The sequence below is a fragment of the Delphinus delphis genome, chromosome 11 (assembly GCF_949987515.2).
Source record: "Delphinus delphis chromosome 11, mDelDel1.2, whole genome shotgun sequence".
Classification (NCBI taxonomy): domain Eukaryota; kingdom Metazoa; phylum Chordata; class Mammalia; order Artiodactyla; family Delphinidae; genus Delphinus; species Delphinus delphis.
The window spans coordinates 23,907,250-23,932,974 of NC_082693.1; the positions used below are offsets into that span (position 1 = coordinate 23,907,250).

General features: G+C 36.1%; 1 protein-coding gene across 10 annotated transcripts in view; it reads left to right on the forward strand.

Moving 5' to 3' along the window:
• The window catches only part of CCDC91 (coiled-coil domain containing 91), a 416,368-nt gene that overhangs the window by 365,448 nt on the left and 25,195 nt on the right, over nucleotides 1-25,725 (forward strand). For 8 of the 10 annotated variants that reach the window (XM_060024515.1, XM_060024521.1, XM_060024519.1 and 5 more), the window contains one exon: nucleotides 18,877-19,977. The exons of the other annotated variants lie outside the window; for them this stretch is intronic. In XM_060024515.1, coding sequence (XP_059880498.1) covers nucleotides 18,877-18,987 — 111 coding nt within the window. In that variant the 3' untranslated portion in view covers nucleotides 18,988-19,977. Of the gene's footprint in view, nucleotides 1-18,876; nucleotides 19,978-25,725 lie in introns of those variants that run through there. 10 annotated transcript variants of the gene reach the window in all.

A 25,725-nucleotide genomic window follows, 5' to 3' on the forward strand; every position in this document is an offset into this window, starting at 1 on the left:
CATGAAGCTATCTAGAAGAAGGACATTCCAGATAGAGAGAACACCATGTGCAATGGGCGGATGTAGAAAGAGTGCTTGGTTGTATTTGAGAAAGGCCAAGGAAGACAGGATGGCTGAAGCAAAGTGAGCAATGGGAAGACTGTTAGGAAGTGAAGTTTTAAAAGTTTGCCCAAAAGGAAAGTGAAAAAAATGATTTACGTGGAGGGGTGACTATATCAAATGCTATCATGGACTTATAATTGAGCAGTCCTTAATTAATGTCATCTCTGATGATCTCACAGTGAAGGGACTTCAGAAATTATAATTTAATCTCTGAAAAGGCTCAATGGATTTATGATCATAGCAAGTCTTTTTAATTTTTAAATATATACATTTCAGAGAAGTAAATGGAGTGATCACTATTGAGTTTTAAGCATAAGATATATTACTAGGATAAAAATGGTAGGGAATGCTGGATGAGTATAAAAGTTTAAAGAAAGAGAGGAACAAATAGGCTTCTTGCTCTTGTTAATAGGCATTTAACCTTCCTCCATGTCTTTTCATGATTTGATAGCTCATTTCTTTTTTTGTGCTGAATAATATTCCATTGCCTGGATGTACTACAGTTTATCCATTCACCTATTGGAGGACATCTTAGTTGCTTTCAAGTTTTGGCAGTTATGAAGAAAGCTGCTATAAACATCCATGTTCAGGTTTTTGTGTGGACATAAATTTTCAACTCCTTTGGGTAAATACCAAGGAGCACAATTGCTGGAACATATGAGAAGAGTATATTTAGTTTTGTAAGAAACCACCAAATTGCCTTCCAAAGTGGCTGCACCATTTTGCATTCCCACCAGCAATGAATAAGAGCTGCTCCATATCCCCACCACCGTTTGGTGATGTCAGTTTTCCAGATTTTGGTCATTCTAATAAGTGTGTAGTGGTATCTCATTTCAGTATGCGTTTCTCTGAGGACACATGATGTGGAACATCTTTTCATATGTTTGTTTGCCATCTAGTTATCTGCTTTGGTGAGGTATTTGCTAAGGTCTTTGACCCATTTTTTTAATCAGGTTATTTTCTTATTGTTGATTTTTTTAAATTTTATTTATTTATTTTTGGCTGTGTTGGGTCTTCGTTTCTGTGCAAGGGCTTTCTCTAGTTGTGGCGAGCGGGGGCCACTCTTCATCGCGGTGCGCGGGCCTCTCACTGTTGCGGCCTCTCTTGTTGCGGAGCACAAGCTCCAGACGCGCAGTCTCAGTAGTTTTGGCTCACGGGCCTAGTTGCTCCACGGCATGTGGGATCTTCCCAGACCAGGACTCGAATCCGTGTCCTCTGCATTGGCAGGCAGATTCTCAACCACTGTGCCACCAGGGAAGCCCCCTTATTGTTGATTTTTAAGAATTCATTGTATATTTGAATTATAGGCTTTTGTCAGATATGTCTTTTGAAATATTTTCTCCCAGTCTGTGACTTGTCTTCTCATCCTCTTGATACTGTCTTTCACAGGACAGAAATCATTAATTTTAATGAATTATGGCTTATCAATTATTGCATGGATTGTGTCTTCATTATTGTTTATAAAAAGTCATCACCATACCCAAGGTCATTTAGTTTTTCTCCTATGTTGTCACCTTGGAGTTTCATAGTTTTGCAATATACTTTTAGGTCTGTGATCCATTTTGAGTTAAGTTTTGTGAAGGGAATAAGATCTGTATCTAGATTCTTTTTTTTTTTTTTTTTTTTTTTTGCCCTTTGATGTCCAGTTTTTCCAGCAGCATTTGTTGAAAAGACAATCTTTTTTCAATTGTATTGTCTTTGCTCATTTGTCAGAGATCAGTTGATATATTTATGGGGGTCTATTTCTATACTCTCTATTCTGTTCATTGATCTATTTGTCTATTCTTTCATCAGTACCACACTGTCTTGATTACTGTAGCTTTATAGTAAGTCTTGAAGTCTGGTAGCATCAGTCCTCCAATTTTGTTCTTCTCCTTCAATATTGAGTTGGCTCTCTTGGGTCTTTTGCATCTCCATATAAACTTTAGAATCAGTTTACTGACATTCACAAAATAACTTGCTGGGATTTTGATTGGGATTGCATTGAATCTACAGAGTGGGTTAGAAAGAACTGACATCTTGACAATATTGAGTTTATCCATGAACATGCAGTATCTATCCTATTTAGTTCTTTGATTTTTATCCATCAGTTTTATAGTCATCCTCATATTGGTCTTGTACATATTGGTTAACATCTATACCTAAGTATTTCATTGTGTGTTTAATTTAAAATTCCACTTGTTCATTATTATATTATATAATAATATAATTATTACATTACATTATAAGTATAATATATAGTTATTATATAATTATATATATTATATAGGAAAGAAATTGACTTTTGTATATTAGCCTTGTATCCTGCAAACTTGCAATAATTGCTCACTAGTTCTAAGAATTTTTGTCAATTCTGTAAGATTTTCTACAGAGTCAATCATGCCATCTTTATCATAAAACAAAGACAGTTTCATATCTTCCTTTCAAATCTGTATACCTTTTATTTCCTTTTCTTGTCTTACTGCATTAGCAAGAACTTCTAGTATGATAATGAAAGGAGTGGCTAAGAGGGCACATCCTTGCCTTGTACCTGATCTTAGTGGGAAAGCTTTGAGTTTACCACCTAAACTATGATGTTAGCTCAAGGGTTTTTGTAGATAGTCTCTTTTAAGTTGCGAAAGTTCCCACCCTTCCTAGTCTACTGAGAGTTTTTATCGTAAGTGTGTGTTGGATTTTGTCACACAATTTTCTGCATCTATTGATATGATCATGTGATTTTTCTTATTTAGCTTGTTGATGTGATGATTACATAATTCTTTTTATAGTGTTTATTTATTTTTACTTGTTGACAGTTTGCTTTATTTATTTATTTATGGCTGTGTTGGGTCTTTGTTTCCGTGCGAGGGCTTTCTCTAGTTGTGGCAAGCGGAGGCCACTCTTCATCGCGGTGCGCGGGCCTCTCACTATCGCGGCCTCTCCTGTTGCGGAGCACAGGCTCCAGACACGCAGGCTCAGTAATTGTGGCTCACGGGCCCAGTTGCTCCACGGCATATGGGATCTTCCCAGACTAGGGCTCGAACCCAATGTCCCCTGCATTGGCAGGCAGATTTCTCAACTACTGCGCCACCAGGGAAGCCCCCATAATTAATTTTTGAATGTTGAACTAGCCTTGCATACTTGGGATAAAGCCCATTTGGTCATTGTATATAATTCTTTTTATACTTTTTGGGGGTTGATTTGCTAGTATTTTGTCGAGGATTTTTTCATCTACGTTCATGAGAGATGTCTGTAGTTTTCTCTTCATGTCTTTGGCTTTGGTATTAGGGTAATGCTTGCCTCATAGAATAAGTTAGGAAGTATTCCCTCGGCTTCTTTCCTCTGATTCCATATAGCTTTTGACTGCTAAAGTTTCAAAGAAAAATAGACAGAACCAACCTCTGTTCAGAGAATATGACTAGATTTTTAGTTTATCATACTTAACATTTAACAGATTTTTAATATATATGGTTATATTCAGAGTCACTATATTGGCATTTCCTAAAGACTTTAAACTCCATCATGTCTTTTATTTAGAGAAATCTGGGCATACATCAGCAAAACGATCATTTTTCATCCAAGCATAGTGATACCTATGTAGTAAATGAGGTGGTAAGTCATTTGGATAGGTCATACCCATGGAATTTCTATATGATAATAGTCTGCATTTGTTTTACCACACACCATTTAGATTAATTGATCCTTCTGTTCCCTTGCATAATGTCATTTGTTTACATTAAAACACAAGAAGAAAGAGTTTCAGTGTATTGGCTGGATTTGTTCACATTAAAACACAAGAAGAAAACGTTTCAATGCATTGGCTGTATTGCCTTAATTAAGTGGATCCTCAGACTGTACACTGTAGTGGAGAAAGAGCAGATGTCTTGGGACTGTGTTGCCACTTTATATGGTATTTCAGGAGTATCTCAAATAAGGTGTTCACTTATGGATAACTTTTTTTTAATAAAATTATCCCCCCACCTTCATTAATCTTACTTCCCAGTTCCAGTGCATTTGTAATGCTTGGTGAAGATGGGTTACACTTAAGTTACTTTGCCAGATAGTTTTCTGAACCTTTCTCACCTGTAAATATAAATATATAAATATAGGTGATGAGAATTTTTATTAATTGAGATGGTTATTTAGGAATTCTAGTTTACAATCATTTGCTTATTTTGTGTGTATAAAAAAGCAAATACAGAAGATCATTGTTACTTAGTTGACAAGAAAAGGAAATGATTGAAATAGAAACAGAAGTCATATAATACCTTTTATACCAGCCTTACAAATGCCTCTGGGCTATATACCATCAGTTTATGAAATTTCTACCCAAAATTCCACCAATTCTGCTTTGCAAATTCCCTACAGATTTTTAAAGGAAGGAAGAGAAGATTCTTGGTCTTTTCTTCCTTTCATTTGTATACCATTACTGGATTGTCCCATTTTATGGGAAAGCCTTTTAACTTTAACATTGTAGCATAGCATAGGTATACTTTTCATCTTAGTGAGAGAAGGATAGTATATGATTAGGAGTGTGTGGTTGTGAATCAGATTTCCTGGATTAAAACTGAGCTTTGCTGTTTATTAGATTCATAAACTTGGGCAAGTACTTTAACCTTTCTTGGCCACATTTTGTTCATCTGTAAAATGGAGATTAAAATAGTCCCTACTTCACATAGGATTATTATGAGAACTAAATGAGTTACCCCATGTAGAGTGCTTACATTACTTGGCACATAAAAAGTTCACTTTTGGTGTTAGCTGTTAGTGCTGTGATTTTATTGAGTTCCCTAACTGTATAGTTGAGATCAGAATGTCTTTGGTTCTACTCACTCTGTCTTGAAGTATTTGTTAAATACATTTTTGTTCCAGAAGTGGTTTGTGACAACTTAAAATATATGTATTATTAAATTTCATGGTGAATGGAAAATGAACACCAATTAATGAGTGTGAAGCTGATAGAGAGTCAATATAAATATATATTTATATTTATGCCACAATGTCCTGTCCACTTACCAAAGTTAAAATTGCTTGGAATTTCCTGGGGACAAAACTATCATATTTTATCCATAATATTCATAATTTTTAAATTGATTAGGAACTTTATGTTTCTAGATATTATAAGTTAACTTGCTTGCCTAGGCAAAATTTCACTGCTGTAGTTTTAAATCCATCCCCTTTATATGTTTTTTTTTTAACATTTTTAGGTGTTTTTCACTCTTCTAGTTTGTGGATGAAATACTCTAGCAGAGAACAGGGGAAAAAATAAAAGAGGCACTTGCCAATGCAACTTGCATACATATATGTTCAGGTGATGGGCACAACGTGATCATTATGATTATTTTATTTTTATTTTTTACCATTCATATACTCTTAAGCCATTACAGGATATTTTATTCTATTAGTTGTTTTTCAGTGCCCAAATTAAAATTTCCAATTCAGTGGAAATTTCAGTCTCACTGACAACATTTTGAGCCTCAAGTAAATTTTTGTTTCTATTATACTAGTAGACACATACAGTGTAAACTTGGTACCTTTAGCACTGGGATTTATATTTGCCTCCTAGTAACAGAAACTAGAAACAACAATGGCATAAGCAAGTCCAGAGGTAAGCAGTTTAAAGCTACGGAAGCTTAACAAAATCATAAAAGATTCAGGATCCTTCTGACTTTGTACTTTTTTAATCTGTAGCACTGGCTTACATGATTAGCGCTATAGAATGGCAGCTGGAGCTCCAGTAAACACATTTGTGATAGAGGAAAAAGGAAAGATGCAAGAACCAAAAAGGGAAAAAAATTCGGGACAGGCGTCTGTCCCACTTTTAAGGAGCTGTTTTGGAGTTCCTCCCCAACAACTTGCACTCACGTCTCTTTAGCTACCCCTGGCAGCAATAAGGGAATGACACCTGGAGGATGTTCCCATTTTGCCTAGGACTAAACTGTAATTTTATTGGTAAGAAAGAAGAGTGGATATTGGAGAAAGAACTCTCAAGCTTTGCCATAATCCCTGACTTCTCATATCTTCTGTTTGGAAGGTGTCCAGTGTTAAATTTCTTCAGCATCTTCTCTTTGAGCAGGTGCTATTACCATTTTTAGGCAATAATATCCAAATTTAGCTTTCTTAATTTAAACCAAACCTCCTTTACTTGCTTACAAGGAGGAAGGTTAGGGTTTTCCTACATTTCTCAATCCAGCTGGGATTTTAGGAGGACTGACAGGTGCTTTCCCACTTGGTTCACTCAGTAGGATAAATCTGTTTTAAAATGTGCCAGACAGATGGTGGTGTGTTTTTTCCAGGCTTCAGTGATCAAGTACACACTGTAAAATCCTGAATGACGAAGAAGAGCAGCCCTATTTAAAATGAGAGGAAAAAAGTCTATTCTCACTAACTTCCATTTGATTAAATGTTTCTTTGTTCCATTGGTTCTATTTTGAATACTGAGGATTTCCTAATGGGAATCAGGTGTGCATCCCAGCTGCAGAGCAGCACACCCTTGGGCACATAGCCCCTTCTCTCAGTAGTGGAAACGAAGATAAGCACAGATTCTCAAAGCCTCAGAGGTACCCCAAGGTGAGGTCTGTCCTACACAGTGCCTTTATGAACATTTCCCCTTTCTTTCGTTATGGACCTAGAAAGAAGTAATCAATTGTTTTATATACAGCCACTGAGGTTTACAGATTCTTTAAGGCATATGTGATGTATTTGATGTGCCAGTTTTTCTTTAAATGCTTCTGTTGCATTTTCAGGGAAGCATTTGTATGTTAATACAACAGAAACCTTCCTGGACCTACCTTTTAGGAAGAGAAGATAATTACATGTTTTAAAGACGATATCTAGAGGGATTTTGGCATCTTGACAAGTTTCTGCACAAGTGTACACAATGCAATAAACCCCTACATATTTATAGCAAAACAGATACTGTGCCAAAGCCCCCAGCCGTACCTGAAGTTCTTATCTGAGAAGGCACTGTACTGTTGTGGTTTAGAGAATAGCTTAGTGTGATACACAGCTGGATTTGAATCCTGGCCCTGCCACTTGGGCAAGTCATAACATCTCTAAGCCTTAGTGGCCTCACTCAGAGTTTCAGGAGAATAAAGATGAGATAATGCACAGTAGAGGTTTTCCAGTGATGCCCTGCACTTATGTAATTTCCTTACCTTGAGCCTGGGCTGGGCGAAGCAAAGTTGGCTTTTGGGAAGATCATGGCCTCTATCTTGGGCGCTGTCTTGCTCTCTTGGCGTGCTCTCATTCTCTCTCGGTTGCTTGCTTTGGGAGAGTCAGCTATCGTGTTATTAGGCACCCTTGTGGAGAAGCTCACGTGAGCTCTGTTGGAAGTGGATGTTTTGAGGCCTGTCAGCAGCCGCTCGGTGAGCTTGGAAGCAGCTTCTTCCCCTGCTGGACTTTGAGCTGACTGCAACCCAGCCACAGCTTGATCGTAACCCCTCAGTAGAGACCGTGTGTGAGAGGCACTCAGGCTGCACCCAGTTTCCTGACCCACAAAAATGGGGAGACCATAAATATTTGTTGTTTTTTGTTTTAAACCACTAGGTTTGGGTTGATTTGTTACACAGTAATTGGTAACTAATACAACACAATAAGTAGATTCACCTGTGCTTAGCAGGTAATAATAGTAACACTGTTCTCAAAACAAGAGAAGATCAGACTCCATCCAGGACTGTTAATTTTGCCCTGTAAATCAACTTCAATATATGTGTGCAGAGAGCTCAGAAATAAGCCTTGTGTACAGTTCTTTGCATGCTTTTGTACATTGAAACGTAAAAAGGCAAAATATATCAGTTATCTGAGAATTTTAAGATAGCACAGGAAGACAAGAACCCAAGAGGTCATGTAATTCTTTCTCCTACTTCAAAATAAGGTGAAATTTAAATTGCTGAAAATCAAAACAGAAGAGCCCTACAGAGAGTAATTGGCAGATACTGTTCCTTGGGTTGACACAAAAGAATTGCTAAAATCTTTAAAACTTGATGAAAATACAAGAGTTTGTGTTTGTTGTACTTGAACAATTTGTTACTTAACAATATTTGTTTGGGATTTTTATGTTATTTAATTTACAAAAGGCCATCCTACAGATTGCAATATTTGCACTAACCAAGGTCTTAAAAAAATGTAGAACAAGGCTATTCATGGTTTGGGAGCATGTAACAAATTTTATTAAAAACTTTATGTGGAATGTCATATTAAAATCAGTTAGTCTGTCTTGCCAGAATCAATCCATTTTTTATTTGAGATAAATTCTTGCCATTGAACTCTAGAAAGTAGGATATGGAACTTATTAATAGGTAAATACAACCTTATGGATCAGAGCCCTAAGATGGGATTACTGTACAATTACTATTCTACTATACAATTTTAGTTACCTTTTCTTTCGTTCTAAAATTTTCCTAAATCTGTGGTTTTTAAAAATGTTTTGGAAATTGTCTGAATTCGGAGTAAAGCAGTTGTTACCAGAATTATATTCTTTTCAAATTTATTAAACCTCACATATGGAAGTTTATACTAGAAAGTCTAGTGTCTACATTCACTCACTACCACAGTGCATCCTTTTCTGGCCAACTGCTGTTGCTTAACTTATAAGATCGAATAAGATTGTATTCCAAGGTGGTATGCCTGCACATTAAGGTCTGGAATACATATTGGTTTATGCTGCCCAGATGATTTAGTGAAGAGCAAAAATGAGTATTCCCATTTCCCAGTGGATTCTATGGTAGTTTGGGATAAAAAGGCAGAACTGCCCAAATATGTAGAACTTATTTTAGATGATTCAAAAACAGAGAATTGACTTACCCTAAGACATCTTAAAACAAAAACAAAACAAAGCAAAACTCACAGTTCTTTAGTTGTGGCCAATGGGGTTTAAGACTCTTTATACCCGTTTTCCATTTACTCTGAAAGAGCATCTGTAATTCATCTTGTGCTTGGTGGAAAGTTACACAACTAATTTATATGTTGATATTTTTTAACTAAATAGTCAGATAGACTTGAAATATATTTCAAAGTTGAAAAAGTTTCTCAAAGAGAGTAGGAGATGTGAACTCCGGAGTGAGAGTCTTCATGGGACGTGATGGCCTGTGAATGTTTTGGTAAAGAGGTCAGGTCTAGATTTTCAGAAGTTCAGGTCCAGGCAACTGGCACGCCTTAGTTCAAATCACTCTCCTGATCATATTGAATCTTTTAGAGTTAGAGTCATTCTAAACATGTATTTATATCACTATTATCCTCAAGTTGGTTCAAAGTCTCTTCCAACATGATTTACAATAATGACATAGTTATATTCCCAGAGAGGGGATGTTCTATCTCAACTTCAGCTTTATATACAATATATCCCTCTTGCAGTCAGATTTACTTCTCTGCAAATATAAAGAAAAGAGTATTTATTACTTATCTGAAAATATAAAGACTATTTTAAAAGAGAAACTCTTTATGGTTGGTATACCCGTAATAAGACAGATACTATAGAACTTCCATTAATGCTACAGTAATATTACAGATAAGTCTAAATTTTCTTAGGCCGAAATGCAGAATTTGAGGATACAGGATAAAGGTAAAGATGGTGGTATTTAAAGCAAAAATGTTTAGATGTCACAATAGAAAGAATCACCACTCAAGAATAACAATCATCTTCCAGTCTATGAGTCCTTATTGTTTGTTCATAAAACGAACCAGCCCATTATGAGTATGTATGCATATTAAGTTTTAAAATTGATTCATAATCTACTTCCTTCATGGCTACATTGAGAGAAAGGATAGTTATATCATCTCACCCAGAATGGTTGTCAGCACCTTTCTGGTCATAGTGCTGGTACTCTAGGGATGAATCCCATCTGTCCATTGTCAAATGTCCATTGTCAAATTGTGAGGGCACAGAATCTACTTGATACATAGTAGGGTTTATTAAGCAAAGATAAACTCAGGCTAATACTTTTAAATGTATTTTGAAGAAGTATATTTTTTATGTGTAGGAGGACATATTAGGTTTGTGAAATTGGTCTGTTAACAACTCAGTGTATCAGTTTTCCACAACTGTAAAATGTAGATGTTAGACTAAGCAGTCTCAAAATCTCTTACCAGTAAAATTCCATGATTATTTATTAAGGGGAAACTGAACCAGTGTAATATTCTCCCTATGTATACAGTTTGTTTTTCGTCTAGGGGAGTTCTCAAGAAAAATTGAGTTGTGGTGTATTTTCCAAAGAATGCTTTACACACACACACACAATTCCAAGGTTTAAAAGCTTGAGAAACATTACCGATGCTATAGCCATATTGGCAATTCACAATGCTTATTATTAGCACAAAAGCTATATAAAAGTATAAAAGAAACCTTTTTTATCCTGCATTTCCGAAATTCCCTCCAGTTCATCATAACTCAAGTGGCACCATCATTCTAAGAATCACCTTTCACTTCTCTTTTCCTTTCATCCATACTTCTAATCCATCAGCAACTCAAGTTGGTCCTATCTAAAAATATATTTTAAACCTGACCTGCTGCTTAAGCCTCTACTGCCAACAGTCTGATTAACTTTATATTTTCCCCAGACCGAAAGTCTCCTAACTGGGTTTTCTTCTTCTGCTCTTGCCCCCCAACAATCTCTTGTCCCCAGTACAAGTGTGATTGTCATCGTTGTTGTTGTGGCCGTGCTGCACGGCTTGCAGGGTCTCAGTGCCCCAACCAGGGATTGAACCCAGGCCGTGGCGGTGAGAGCGCCGAGTCCTAGCCAGGAGGCCACCAGAGAACTCCCTACAAGTGTGATATTTTTCAGACATAGAATATGGTCACACCCTTGCTCAAAACTCTCCAGTCTTCCGATGACCTATAGCGCCCTTCCCGCTCTGGACACTGTCTACTTCTCTGATCTTCTCTCCTACCAGTCCTCCCCTCACCTTGCTCATTTTGCTCCTGTCTTCTTTATTTATTGCCAGTCCTTATTCAAGCCAAGTCTAAGCCCACATTTTGGACTTTCCTTCTGCGGTTTCATCTGCCTTGTAACTTTCTTTCCTGATGCTTTTGCATGGTTGGTTTTCTCTAATCATCCCACCCAAAAGATGTCCCCTCTGTCCCTGTCAAATCCTTTACCCTACTGTGTTATTTTTTTTTTTTTTTTTTTTTTTTTTGCGGTACGCGGGCCTCTCAGTGTCGTGGTCTCTCTGGTTGCGGAGCACAGGCTCCGGACGCGCCGGCTCAGCGGCCATGACTCACGGGCCCAGCCGCTCCGCGGCATGTGGGATCTTCCCAGACCGGGGCACGAACCCATGTCCCCTGCATCGGCAGGCGGACTCTCAACCACTGCACCACCAGGGAAGCCCTGTTATTTTTTATAATACTGATCTCTACCTGAAGAATATTAATTTGTCTCCTCAAACTAAAATATAAACTAAAGTAAACTGTAAAGTATATAAGAGCAGAGAATTGTTTTCTTCACCACTGTATTTCTCTAGTGCCTGAAACAGTGCCTGGCACATAGTAGGTACTGAATAAATATTGAATAAATGAATGAATGAAAGAATATATGAGTACTCCTAAACTCCACTAAATTCAGACCTCCTTTCTCAGTGTCACTAAACGGTCTTTGTTCTGCTAATCTGCTTTCCTAGAATTTCTTCCACATCTTGCTCCTCTTTAAGGAGACACTCTTGGTACTCTGTTCCAGTCCTCTTCAGATCTTACTCGACCTCTGTGATGTTTTCTCTGCTACATTCTCCCACAATGATCTCTCCCTGATTCTGACCTTCCACTGGACTCAGTCTTTACTGTATATATCATCACATAATTGTTCTTTAATGATTGTGTATGTCTCTTCAAAAAGATTATACACTTAAGGACAAGGCCACACTGTATGTATACTTTTTTTATATATATAAATTTGTTTATTTATTTTTGGCTGTGTTTGGTCTTCGTTGCTGCGTGAGGGTTTTCTCTAGTTGTGGCGAGCGGGGGCTACTCGTCCTTGCCGTGTGCGGGCTTCTCATTGTGGTGGCTTCTCTTGTGGTGGAGCACAGGCTCTAGGCGCATGGGCTACAGTAGTTGTGGCTCACGGGCTCTAGAGCGCAGGCTCAGTAGTTGTGGCTCACGGGCTTAGCTGCTCCGCGGCATGTGAGATCTTCCCAGACCAGGACTTGAACCCGTGTCGCCTGCATTGGCAGGCGGATTCTTAACCACCGCACCACCAGGGAAGTCCTATATGTATACTTTTTGGGGGCTCAGAGCAATAATGCACTACTAGTGGCAGTCTTAACTTTGTTACTGGTCAGCTGATTGACCAATCAATCAATGGATCGGCTCAATCTCAAGCATGTAAATGAAACAGCTTGTGGATATGTGTGTATGTGTGGGGGATGCATATAAAGTCAGAAAAATAAAGGCATTCATACCCGAGCAGCACTGTTAAAAGGGCAGCGTTGCAATAAAAACTGAAGAACTATTTCACTTCTTATCAGAAGGTGTAAATAGTCCTTCTTACCCAATGGTATTACATCTACTGGGAAATCCGCCTGAGTAATTACAGTTCCGGATCATCATACTTGACCTTTCTTCAATGCCCACGAAAGAGCTTGTTAGTGAATGTGAAAATGGAATCCATTAAACATATTACTAAACATAAAACATATGTTTATGAGTAATTTTCTATCAGTGGATTTGCTGGGTATCTCTTTTTAAGCATAAGTTTAAAATATGTAGGAGGGCAGATTGGAAAAGTAACAGTGATAAAGGTAGGCCTAATATTTTCACATCTTCTGGTATATCTTATTGGTGAAAGCCCAGAAGATATTGAAATCACAATTAGTACTGTGTATTTAATATTTAATATATATATTAATTATATATACATATATTTTATATATTCAAAAACAATGTATCAGATTTTCTGGGATGTAAACAGTGTTCTTAACAGTCCCATTAAAATAAGCCTTTTTTTTTTTTCTGTAGCTGAATTTGAATTTTGCTCTCTTGACCAGTATGAGTTCACCATGCATCATATTGTGTTTTGGTGATAGGAAATAAAAGCTAAGGTCTAGAGATGCTTTGTTTTTCTTTTGCTATGGCATGAAATACTAATGGAAAGGTAAATCTAATACAGGAAATTATTGGAAAGTCGTGTCTTCTTTTTACCCCCTAAGCTTAATATTAACTTTTAATAAGTAGTATGTATGCTTTTAAATGGTTTTCAGCAGTATGCTAGCAAACTGAAGAGATGACAAAGAGGGGAAAAAAAGATTTATAAAGCCCAGGTGTGTGTTTCAGAAGCCTCAGAATTTCCAGGGGTTTTTTTCAGGTATCTGAAAGAGCTGAACAGCACCTGAAGCAACAGTAAATAGAAGGGAAAACAAAGCAGTTAGAGCTACACTGTTATGAAGAGATTGTAAATCCTACAGCCAGTGTTTGCTGCAGCTACCCTGGACATAACATTGTCAGCGTGAAGTCACAGAATACAAATCTTTGATTCACTTTGAGATGAAAGCCACAAAAACAGAACTAAGTCCCACTCTTCAAGGGTGCAAAAAGAATATTTTGCCAAAATTCTTCTTACCTCAATAAAGGATAATAAGGTCATGCCTAATAAAACTGAAACTGTTGAAATTCAGGAATTCGCCAAGAACATCAGTTTGATGCACTTGTTTCAGAGAGAGGAATTGTCCCTGAACTATAAGAGAAAGGTCTCAAGTGTCCCCCTCATAGACGTGATCTTACATACCATGCCCAGAAAGCACCCACCAAATTGGAATCTTAGATCTGAAATGGCCCAGTTTATCTTCTTCCTCACAGAGTATCAGTCACCTTCTTGCCCCTTAAAGTGTTGAACTCCTGTTTATTTGGTGGATTCTTGCCTTCAGACAGTTCTGGGGAGGCATGGGGAAAGATGTGAAGTTTAGCTACCTAAACCCAAAGTCAGTACATCCATAATCTTATGGTTTCTAGTTCCAGGCTGACCTTTAACACAAACAAGACAAGGGGAGTGCTTGGTATGTTTAAATTGAAATCTCTCAAACTTTTTTGTCCTTGTACATATCCTTGCTTTTTAAGAAATTACAGGATATTCATTCTGATGCATAACCCAGAGGATTGTTACTTAACAACAATCGCAGGTTGATTGCTAGTTTGTGCAATTATGAGTTTGTGCTATACGCTATCAAAAGGAGAAGTTTCTCCTCTATCTAACATTCATAAATTCTAAGATATTAAATCAATTTTGTTTTTAATTGAATTCCTGATTGTTTGGGGTGTGGCTTCTAAAAGACTTTGAATTATTATATCTAATGTATGTGTGTGTGTGTGTATATATATATATATATATATATATATATATGCATGTTATGAACCATAATAGTAAAACAACCCCCCATGAAGCCACCTCCAAAATGAATCAACATATTTCATCCTGATTCCATCTTCCAAATACAACTATCCTGTTGTGTTTTTTAATAAATTTATTTATTTATTATTTATTTTTGGCTGCATTGGGTCTTTGTTTCTTCGCCCCTTGGAGGGAGCGGGGCGGGGGGGTGATACTTTACATTGCGGTTGTGCGGGCTTCTCATGGCTTCTCATGGTTGCCATGGCTTCTCTTGTTGCGGAGCAAGGACTCTAGGCGCGCGAGCTTTAGTAGTTGTGGCTCCCGGGCTCTAGAGCACAGGCTCAGTAGTTGTGGTGCACGGGCCTACTTGCTCCACGGCATGTGGGATCCTCCTGGACCAGGGCTTGAACCCATGTCCCCTGCACTGGCAGGCGAATTCTTAACCACTGCACCACCAGGGAAGCCCTATCCTCAGTTTTGATTGCATAATATCCTTGGCCTTAAAAAGAAAAGTTATATTGCCTATTGATGTAACTCAAAATAATATACTTTTAAATTTTGCTTGGTTTTTGCATTTTATGAGAAAAAGGGTATTGAACTATCTGTAATCTGATTGTTTCCTTTTTAAATTCAATTTTATTACAAGTGTTTATTAATTTATATTTTTCTGAAATATTTGATGGTATGGTTGGTAATATGGTAGGTAATGTGTGATATATTAACATTTATTATACAGTTGTAATAATTAAGACAGCATTATATTTGCATAGGGATAGGTGAATTGTCTATGGAGTTAGAGTAGGGAGCCTGAAGACAGATTCATGCATATGTGGAAACCTGATTTATGACAGAAGTAGCATTGCAGATGAGATATTTTTTGACTCAAGCAGTTTCTATAAGATATGCTAGCATAGGTATACAGAGGTCTGTGTTGATAGGTGTTCATTACAGCATTGATTATAATAGCAAAAGATAAGGAACAATTCAAATGTCTATCAATAGAATAATTTTTAAATAAGTAATAAAATAATCCATTATATAAAATTATAAATATACAATGGAAAACTATGCAACTGTTTAAAAAGAAAACAGGGAAAACTGGCCCTCCCATACACTACAGATGGGACTGATAAATTGGTACTCTCACTCTGGAAAGCAATTTGGTAATAACTATCACAGTTTAAAATATGCAAGTCCTTACAGACAACCCAATTAAAAAATGGGCAGAAGAACTGAATAGACATTTTTCCAAAGGAAATGCAGATGGCCAACAGGCACATGAAAAGATGCTCGACATCGCTAATCATCAGGGAAATGCAAATTGAAACCACAATGAGGTATCACCTCACACCTGTCAGAATGGCTGTCATCAGAAAGAACAGAACTTAAAAATGTTGGCGAGGATGTGGAGAAAAGTGAACCCTCCTACACTGTTGGTGGGAATGCAAGTCGGTGCAGCCGCTGTGGAAAACAATATGGAGGTTTCTCAAAAAACTAAAAATAGAACTACCATATGACCCAGCAATTCCACAGGTGGGTATATAACCAAAAAAACAAAAACACTAATTCAGAAAGATACATGTACCCCAATGTTCATTGCAGCACTATTTGCAATTGCCAGGGTATGGAAGCAACCTAAGTGTCCATCAACAGGTGATGGATAAAGAAGATGTGGTATGTGTGTGTATATATATGGATATAGATATATATCCATATATATACACACACACACACACAATGGAATATTGCTCGGCCATAAAAATGAATTAAATTTTGCCATTTGCAACAACATGGATGGACTTGGAGGGCATTATGCTAAATGAAATAAATCAGACAATGAAAGACAAATATTGTATGATATCACTTATATGTGGAATCTAAAAAATAAACTAGTGAATAAAACAAAAAAGAAGCAGACTCACAGATATAGAAAACAAAATAGTGGTTACCAGTGGAGAGAGAGAAGGGGGGAGGGACAGTGTAGGGGTAGAACTAAAAAAGGGATTATATGAAACCATCTGTGTGAAACTTTGAAATTATAAAGCACTATAGAATTTTAAGAATCTTTCATTCAATAAAAAATGAAATAAATAATTAAAAGAAGCACTGGACATGAATGGATGAAGAGGGGTGACTGGCTAGGTGTCTGTCTAATCAAAAGGCTGGCTTTCCCCATCTAGAATGTTGCGGATTACTCCGTGGATTCTGGAACACTGAAAACAACAACTGCACAGGCAGTAAAAATGAATTACAGATACTTTGGCATCTAAGAGAGAAGTATGTGTCTAATCAGTCCATTGACTAATATTTTTATGTCAATTACTTAGAAGTGTCAGAAATTTTACTTTTTATCTTAGTGAGATATTTTTTCATTAATTTCATTTATTCTTCACATATTTACTGACGGCCTTGTGTATTGAACCTCTGCTTTTTGTCTTGCTCCTCTCCTAGTCTATTCTTCCTACAGCGCCCATGTGAACATACTAACATATGTTCAACCGCAATTATATCATTATTATTTTTGCATCTAAAAAAATAAATAAAATAAAATATGCAAATCTTATGATGTAGAAATTCCATGTACTAGAATCTGTCCAAGAGAAACCCTTGGACAACTTCTGAAGGGAGTGCACTCAGGTTGTAAATTTCCTTGTTGCTTCATAAACAAGACAAAATTGGAATAAACTTACATGTCTATCAACGGGAAAGTGGCTAAATAAATCATGGAATGCAGTCAAGCAGTTTCTTGAAAATGAAATAGGAAAAATTTCCAGTAATGACAGTGGAAGAAAGTGATTATGTGAACCCTGCCATAGTTAACAATTACAAGATCTTGACCAAATATTTTTTAAAAACCTATCTTTAAATGCTTGAAAACACCCAAAGTAGACAGAAACCACTAAGAATGGACCGGACCAAGGTGTTGGTATACCCTTCTGTACTATTTGAATTTGGACCAAGTGCAAAATAATTTTATAAAAACGCAAATAATTAGATTTCAATCTGTTTTATGTGTATTAAAATGAAACATTAAAAAATTCAACTTTAGTCTCCTACATAGCTTTTAAATTAGGTTAAGCATGTTTTTACTTTTAGAATTAAAAGTGCATCTATCATTTCCTAGTAGATTGCCTTGCTCTATTCGGGTTAAGTATTTATTGATTCAGTCAATCTCAGCAAATATTTATGGAATGTTGAACATGTGGCCAGACCCTCTTCTAGATGCTGGGGTATGATAGTCAGCAAGACAGACAACTCTCTGCTTACCTGGGGTTTATCTTGTAATGAACTGTCTTATTTGATAGAGACTTGTAAGCAGAAGGTATATATTCACCTAAAGGTATCATCTGAGAGAGGAAGAAAAAGAAAAAAACCCATGTGAAAAAAGGATAAATAGGAATCTTACTTCTTTATGTACATTAAAATCCCAAAATATTAGAATTGAAGGGAGTCTTAGTAGTTTTCAATCTTTTTACATGAGGATTTTGCTAAATATAATATATTGGTTTTTGATTAATTCTTAAGATACTTCAAAATTTTAATCTTTCATTTTTTCAGTCATTTTGAATTCAATGGATTATGGATGTGTAATTTAATAGAGAATTCTTATTTGGATTTGTCTTTTTTCTTTTATGTTGGGGGGAGCATGTAGGAGGAATAGTCAACTTTTACATAAATATGACAGGTGTGTATCATGAAATGGAATTTATTTGGCTTTCTTTTGAGTTCCTCCATTCTATAACCTGTAGGTAATGTGTTGTCGTTGGTTATTTTTACACAATGAGCAATTTTTTAGGGCAGAAGAGTTAGAAACCCTTTTTTGATGTATCCAATAATCCTTACCATCCAGAAAGTTCTTTGTTATATGACTTTTATTACTAAGCCTCTATGGTTTTGTTCACTGTATTTGTTATTGATACACTAAAACAATCCTAATAAAAAATCTATAACTCAACGGGAAAACCAAGTCAAATTTGTTTCAACAATATCACATGTTTCTTAAAATAAACCTTTCCCAAGAACTTTCTCTAATTTCAGGAAATTGTTTATATCCTCACCTGTCTTTTGTCCCAGTTAAACTCTATGCATGGAGTAATTATGCTGTTTTTCTATACCATGTTTTTCTTCTGTTTTTTGCATCTGTTATATTTTTTATGATATTTGTGGATGTCTAGTCTGTATATTCATTAAGAACTGGTATTTTTATATACTATTTTATATTATCTGAAATCACTCTGATCAGATTTATGGTATTTCTCCAATAACTGAATACCAACATCAATTATAAAATTGTAATGATTATCATCTCAGCTTAGATGATAGGCCAGAAATAGTGATTGCACTGTCTCTGAGTTTAAAGCACTATTTGATTTTCTAAATCATCATCTGAAAAGGTTTCTCTAGTGGGCTTCTGTAATATTCTTTAGCCCTCAACTAAGTATATTCTTTTTCTCTTTCTCTCTCTCTCTTTAAAAAAAATCAACAGCTTGATCAAGTCATCCGCCAAAGAAGCCTGTCCAGTTTGGAACTGTTCCTCTCTTGTGCTCAGAAACAGTTAAGTGCTTTAATAGCTACGGAACCAGTTGACATTGACTAAAGAGAACGTGACAACCTAACCCACACTGGCAATGGATAAATCATTAGACCTCTAAAATACATGCTGTGAATTATAAAGATGCTTTTGTTTTCTTTCCAAACCTTGGAAAATTGATTTCCACTTCAAGGATAAACCAAAACAGTATTTAGAAGAACTATAAGAGATCTAATTTATTTTCTTTTGTTTTCTCCTTTACATTTACTATTATTTTATTAGCAGTAGTAGTAACAGCAACAAAAAGTATGATGTGACCCCAAAACCATTGAAAATTACCAGATTACCAAAAGTTAACTAAGTAAACTTTATAGCCTCTGGTGACCTGTTAACATTGTATTTGGCAAAAATACTAAATATTTTTTACTTATTGTTTCACAATGACTTGATAAGATTCTAGGATGTCATCATACATTTATTTGATTTTGAGGCTAGAAACAGCATGGTTTTCAACATCACCTATTTATCTATGTAACTTAGATGTAAAACACTGATATGACAGAGAATCATTCTGATATTACCAAACCTCTTTTCTGTAGTGGGATCTATGTATTTTCATTGGTAACAATTAACAACACTAAAGATTATTAAATTAATTCAACTTTGATCTGATGTACCATTTAAAGGAATATATGTGTGTAATGTGCTTATTTCTTATTTCTTTTCTTCAAAGTCACTATGAATCAATAAAATCATTTTTCTTATGAATCATACCATGAACTTAATCTCTAGAAAGAGAATATAACTTAGCCATTTATAGGGATTCGGGTTCAAATATAAGAGATGTGAAATACTTTCCCAGTACTTCAGAAGGTACTTAATTCATGAGCAGTGTGCTTCAATGTGAAATCATGAGTTGTTTTTTTTTTTTTCAAACATCAAAACTAAAATATCATTACAAATGTATGCAAATATTCTGTCTTCTTTTCTGAAATGCTCCTACTTTCATAGGCTTTGTACTTTTCTGGGAATTTCTCAGTGTAATAAAAAAGAGCTTCAAATCTTATTTGGTTATTATTATTTTTTAATACTTTTTAAAAAATTAATTATTAAAAAAAGTTTTTTCTTACTCAAACTTCTACACCCATGGATGATGATGTTTTTAATTTATACCTTCCCCTAAATATTATAATAATATTTATCAAGAATCTTTAAATGTTAATGACTACTTAGGTTTCTCTTACAAATTTAAATAAGAAATTAAAGCAAGCAGGCCACTGACTTGAAATGCAGCATAGTTTAAAAGGGGGAAAAGGGCTTTTAATTCAGGAACAAGCCAATAACATAATGTTATGGTCACATTTTAAATTAGTTGACTCTTTGTCATCAAATTTTAAATGATAGGATATTTTACAAGTTACTCAGATATGATTTAGATGAAAATGAAGCATAACAGGTCACTGAAACTAAGATCCAGAAAGCTGTAGAAATATCAAGAGTATATAATAATCTACACCTCTCTTTCTACCCCTACCAGCACAGAATGATTTTTTCTTCTTCCATTTGGGGTTACATTAGTCTATGCTATTGACATAGAGTAATTGTGGTCTGAAGTAATTTGGAACAGATTGACACTGATCAGTCTGTGAATATTTGAGGAACACCCACCATGCACAATAATAAATTCTTATGTTGCTAAAATACTTTTTTCCCATGGAGTTATCCTTAAAGATAACTGAGAATAATCATCTGAACCTAAAACTATTTGATACATTAATCCTTCCAAACTGAATTAGCTAATAATCTATTTTAGTGATGTTCAAGTTAGAGATTTCCACATTTAGAACTGTATTCTGTTTTTGTCCTGGTTATCGCAAGGACATAAACCATCTCAGGTAGCATTCACTAAGAGAATTAGATGATTAAGCATTGTGCTGTGCCCAAAGATAAGAGTTTTGCCCTGAAATGTGAGCCCAAAGTGTCAAAGTAGTCAAATGTTTTGTATCTAAAACTTTCCCCTCCTATTGTATGGTTTCCTTAACTCTCTTTATATAGCATTTTCTACCTTTATGTTTAGGTGAATAAGGCACCATTCTGAAAGACTAAGGGTAAGAGAGGAATTCTGTTTTTAGAATGACAAAGCCACTGTCAAACTGTGACTAATTTTAGTAACATGCTTGAGAGTTCATTATTAGAATAGTTATTTCCTCAAAAAAAAAAAAAAGAGTATCTGCTTTGAGCCAACTATTTTCACATGTTAGCTCAACACCCCTGTGAAGTTAAAATAACCTTGTGAAGGAGATTCGATGTTAGTGAATATTTGATGTTTAATTGCCCTTGATGACCAGGTAGAGTTGGGCTTCAACCCCAGAGCTTTCAACAGACAGTTTTACTCTTTCTAGTACCCTGGAGATTCCCAAGAGTCTCTCCATAAGAAATTATCTGGAAATTTTTATCCCATGTAGTCATCAGATTATTTTAATCTTTAAAGAAGGAGGCTAGCCCCCTCTTATAAGCCTAATTGGAATTCTAGCCCTGCCGCATTCTAACTGTAGAACATTGGACAAGTTGCCTAACCAATTTGAGTCTCTGCTTTCTCGTTTGTGAGGTGAAAATAGTGATTTTTATAGGCTTTTTGTGAAAATTAACCTTGTAAAATGCCCCATAGAGTAGACCTCACTGGCGTGGCCACCAGTTCACAACAAGCCCCCTTTCTCTGGGAACTGCCTACAAAATACAGGTGCAGTTGCCCACAAACAACTGGCCAAACAATATTATTCTGCCCCTCTAACGCTGACGGGCTAATCCACAGGTGAAGACCACATTGGCCTCCTGTGAAGAGTCATGTGCTGAGATACTTCAACTATTTTACCCTAGGGGGCCAGACATGAACTCTGCTTCTGAGGTCAGAAGTCCCCTGATCGCTGCCTTCCCTGACTCTTGGATTCTTTGAGCTACCCAAATATTCTTCCAATATGCCAGTTGGAAGAATACTTTTTTCCCTTAAGCCAGCCAGAGCCAGTTTCTATTACATGCAACCAAAAACGTATTAACCGAGGCAATCCAGCACAGAGCCCAGTGCATAATCCCTGGATACCCAGCGCTTGTAAATTCTTCATTTCCTCCACCATACTAATCCTCATCCAAAATGGGAATACTCTTTGCTTTATTTTTAAGGAATGTTAAAAATATAACTGAACCAAAGCCCCTATTGTCTAATAAAGCCAAGTAAATCACAGAGACCTAAAACTATGAACAAACAGTGCCCGATTTAGAAGTTCTCTGTCATTCAGAATCTGGAGTAGAGGTTTAAACCCAGCCTCACTAAATGCTGATTCATGTTGCAGTTCAGTGGAGCCTTACTCAGTGATTGCTTTGAAATCAAAACCAGAACAACGTCCCTATGCTTGATATTATTCTGCATTGAGTCAGGTATTTTTATTCTGATAGTTAAACTGACTGGAATCAGGAAATGCTATATATGCCTTAAAGAATGATAAAATACAAAAGAATTATTCATTCGCTGAATTTAAAAAAATAGTCTTTGCATAATAAATCCTGAATAAGAAAAAAAAAAAAACCTATGTAAAAACCTGGAAAACATGTATGAAACTCCAAGAGAAAAAAAACGAGAGTTATTGAATTCAAGCACTTATCCCCTAGTCTGCTGTTTACATACCAGTAAACAACTCTACTGTGTCTCTGAAGACTACCAACAGGAAGCAGAAAGCCAAAATAAATTAATAGTTCTTAGGTTGGGAATTGGATGCAAGTGATCTCACTGAAAATATAACTTTTGTCAAAAATTTATCTCTGATGAAATTAAATACCAATTAATTGATAAAATTCAGTTGTGCCTTTGATGAAAAAATATTGTTTGATTTTGGAAGTTATGTGTTGGCATTCTCAAAATTATAAAACAGAAACAAATTTTAGGCTGTTGGGAGAGATTTACCTTGGAGATGGTACAGTGTTTATCTTAGACACTGAAAACCAGTGTACACTAAGAAACATAATCATTTAAGAACAATGGTAACAGCTACAGCAACAAACTGTCAAAGAACAACACCACCCTCCCAGCTCTATATGAAGATATTCAGGGATTATTTGCTTTTTATGAAGATGCCTTTTCTGGAAGGTTCCAAACAAACTATGTTGCTTTTCAATAAATCTTCATCAATTAAAAAAAATAGAAAGCCAACGTGTTCTGAATCCACAGGCCACTTACTCGTGGGCATCACCACCATCATCATAGTAAGTGGGCAGAAGCAATATATGAAAACTCCCAGATGTGACTGCCAGAATTTTTTTAAGCCAGGCAAAACTAAAAATGTTCCCTTTATTTCATTGAAAAATAAACACAGTTCCATACACCGAATCTGCCATAATGCAGGGGCTCCTTGGGCATCAATCATTGGTCTATATAAATAGAAGGAAAAGAGCTGGTAAAATTTTCTTTGCTCTCACCTAATTTTCTGTTTTCTTTTCCCAGAACCATCCATTCTCAACAAGCTGATCCCCTTTAAATTCTACTTCCTCCCACCCTGGGCACTGCACACTAGACTTTTCCTATGCAGTACGTGTGGAGTTAAATAATAGTTTGTGTTAATTGCCATTTATAATTAATAATCTGTGTTCTTATTTGTTTATATGTATCTCCTCCTGAAGGAAGAGCCCACATCTGTCTTGTTTATTATATTCTGAAAGCATTTCCTAGTACGTAGCCTGTGTGTGGATTTAGTGTATAATAGTGAGTCCATAAATAGTTGAATCAATCAATCATTCCACTTGTAATGTAATAAATCAACTAACCCTGAGCTAATAGAGTGACTACTAATTTAAAGGATTAGCTAAAATTGCTGTGTTTCTAAATGAGGTTCTATAAGAAAGTTAAAAAACTGTCATAAAACAGTAACCAGCCTTCTGAGCACTTTAAAATGAGTCTGCATTTCCAAATGCTACAAGGATGACTAAATCATAGCTACTAGAATGCTACTAAATTGATATGCTACCCAAATTTACAATATCCTCTAAGAGTGTAAGTAGGGAAGGATATATGGCAAATTATATATATATGAAACAATTTCTTATGGTACCAAGAGATACCTGACCTCCTGGTGAGTGCGCTGTAGGGTAAATATTAGACTCACTGGTCCATCAGGTTTCAGCTACAGTAGGAGGGAGGAAGAAAGTTTGGAGATGAGATTGTATGCATAGGGTTTTGGAATCAAGAATAGGAGATCCAGAGGGCCCAGTAGGAGCTGCGGGTGAGGAGAGGGGAGGGTTTGGGATTGGGTCAGACCAGGGAATATTCAGAGCAATGTGGTGTGAGAGTCCTGGTGATAATGGACGCAGAAGGATACTGATGGCCTGTTAAAATCCAATTCTGACTCCCAATTGTTATGCAAACTGGTCTTGTATTTTTGAGAAATACACAGAGATGAAGAAACAAACTCATTCAAAAGGTAGGAAAACTTGACTCAGTCCTGGCAAAGATTCAGTTCTCAGAAGTCTGGAAGCTGATTTTAAAAGAAATAACTGAAGCCACAGAATGTACAAATCACTGACTTCAACACAGCTCAGATACTGAAGCAGATTATAGAAAATGTTTTGTGGCAAGATGTATATGTAATGAATTTTGAGAGCTTGCTCTTTTGTGTAGGTATTCTTTTCTAAAAATGTTAGAACCACCGGACACTGTGGAAAGCACTACCTTTATAAAGAAACATACTTTTCCTGTAATTTTTTAAATCTTTCTCTTTGCCTGCTTTCCATAACTGCTAAAATTGTAAATGTTTATAGATTTATAAAAATGTTTAGCAGTGTTTCAAGTAGTAAAATTTTAGTAATTGTCTAACACACTTTATTTTTCTTATAATTTTTTTCTTTCTCTCATAATGCAGGGAATAGACTTTTATACTTTGTATCAAATCAAAACTGACATGTTGGCAGCAGTTACATAAAATGAGATAAACTAGGTAGAAATATCAAATCAGGTCCTTTTAGGCTTGGAACCAGTCTGTAGGTTCCAAGTAGTCCAGATAAGCAGCTACAGTTATTGATGAGTGAGACATATTCTCTTTTATATGAATTAAATTCTTTCAAAGTGTCACAGTGATTCTACCTAATATAAACCCTTGGTTATGCTGGCAGTTCCCCACATGAAGAATTCTTGTACTCAGGAATGTGTTTTATCTCTATTCCTTAGAATTTGAAATGCATATTCTCTATTATAGATGTTAAGTAATCTACCTGGGAAGCCTGAAAATTCTACATAGCCTATAATGCAGTGTTATGTAGACCTCAACCTTAAATGTAATGGTGCTGGTGCCCTCATTTTTTTATTCTCTCTTTCTATGTGATCTCTTCTGATTCCACAGCTTTACATACTCTCTGTATGCTGAAGACCACTGACTTTAAGTCCAAAGTCCTATATTCAGCTGCCTACCCTATATTTCCACTTAGATGTGGTACCTAACATGTCAAAAGCAGCGCTCTTCATCGCCACCTCACCTCTGCCAACCAGAGCTCTTTCTGTGTCTTTTCTAATGTTTTCCATCTCAATGAATATATCATCCTTCTCCATTTCTCTCTTTTATCTCTCTCTCACTCCCTACTTCAAATTCAGTTCTGTCAGCTTTACTCCAAGACTTATCTTGAATCCATCTACTTTTTTCCATTTATTCTCATGACTACCTCCCTGACCAAAGCCTGTGTCATCTCTTGCCTAGACTTGAAATAGTCTGCTCAGTGAGCCCTTGTTTCCATTCTTGTTCCCAAAAAAATCAGTTCTCCACATTACAG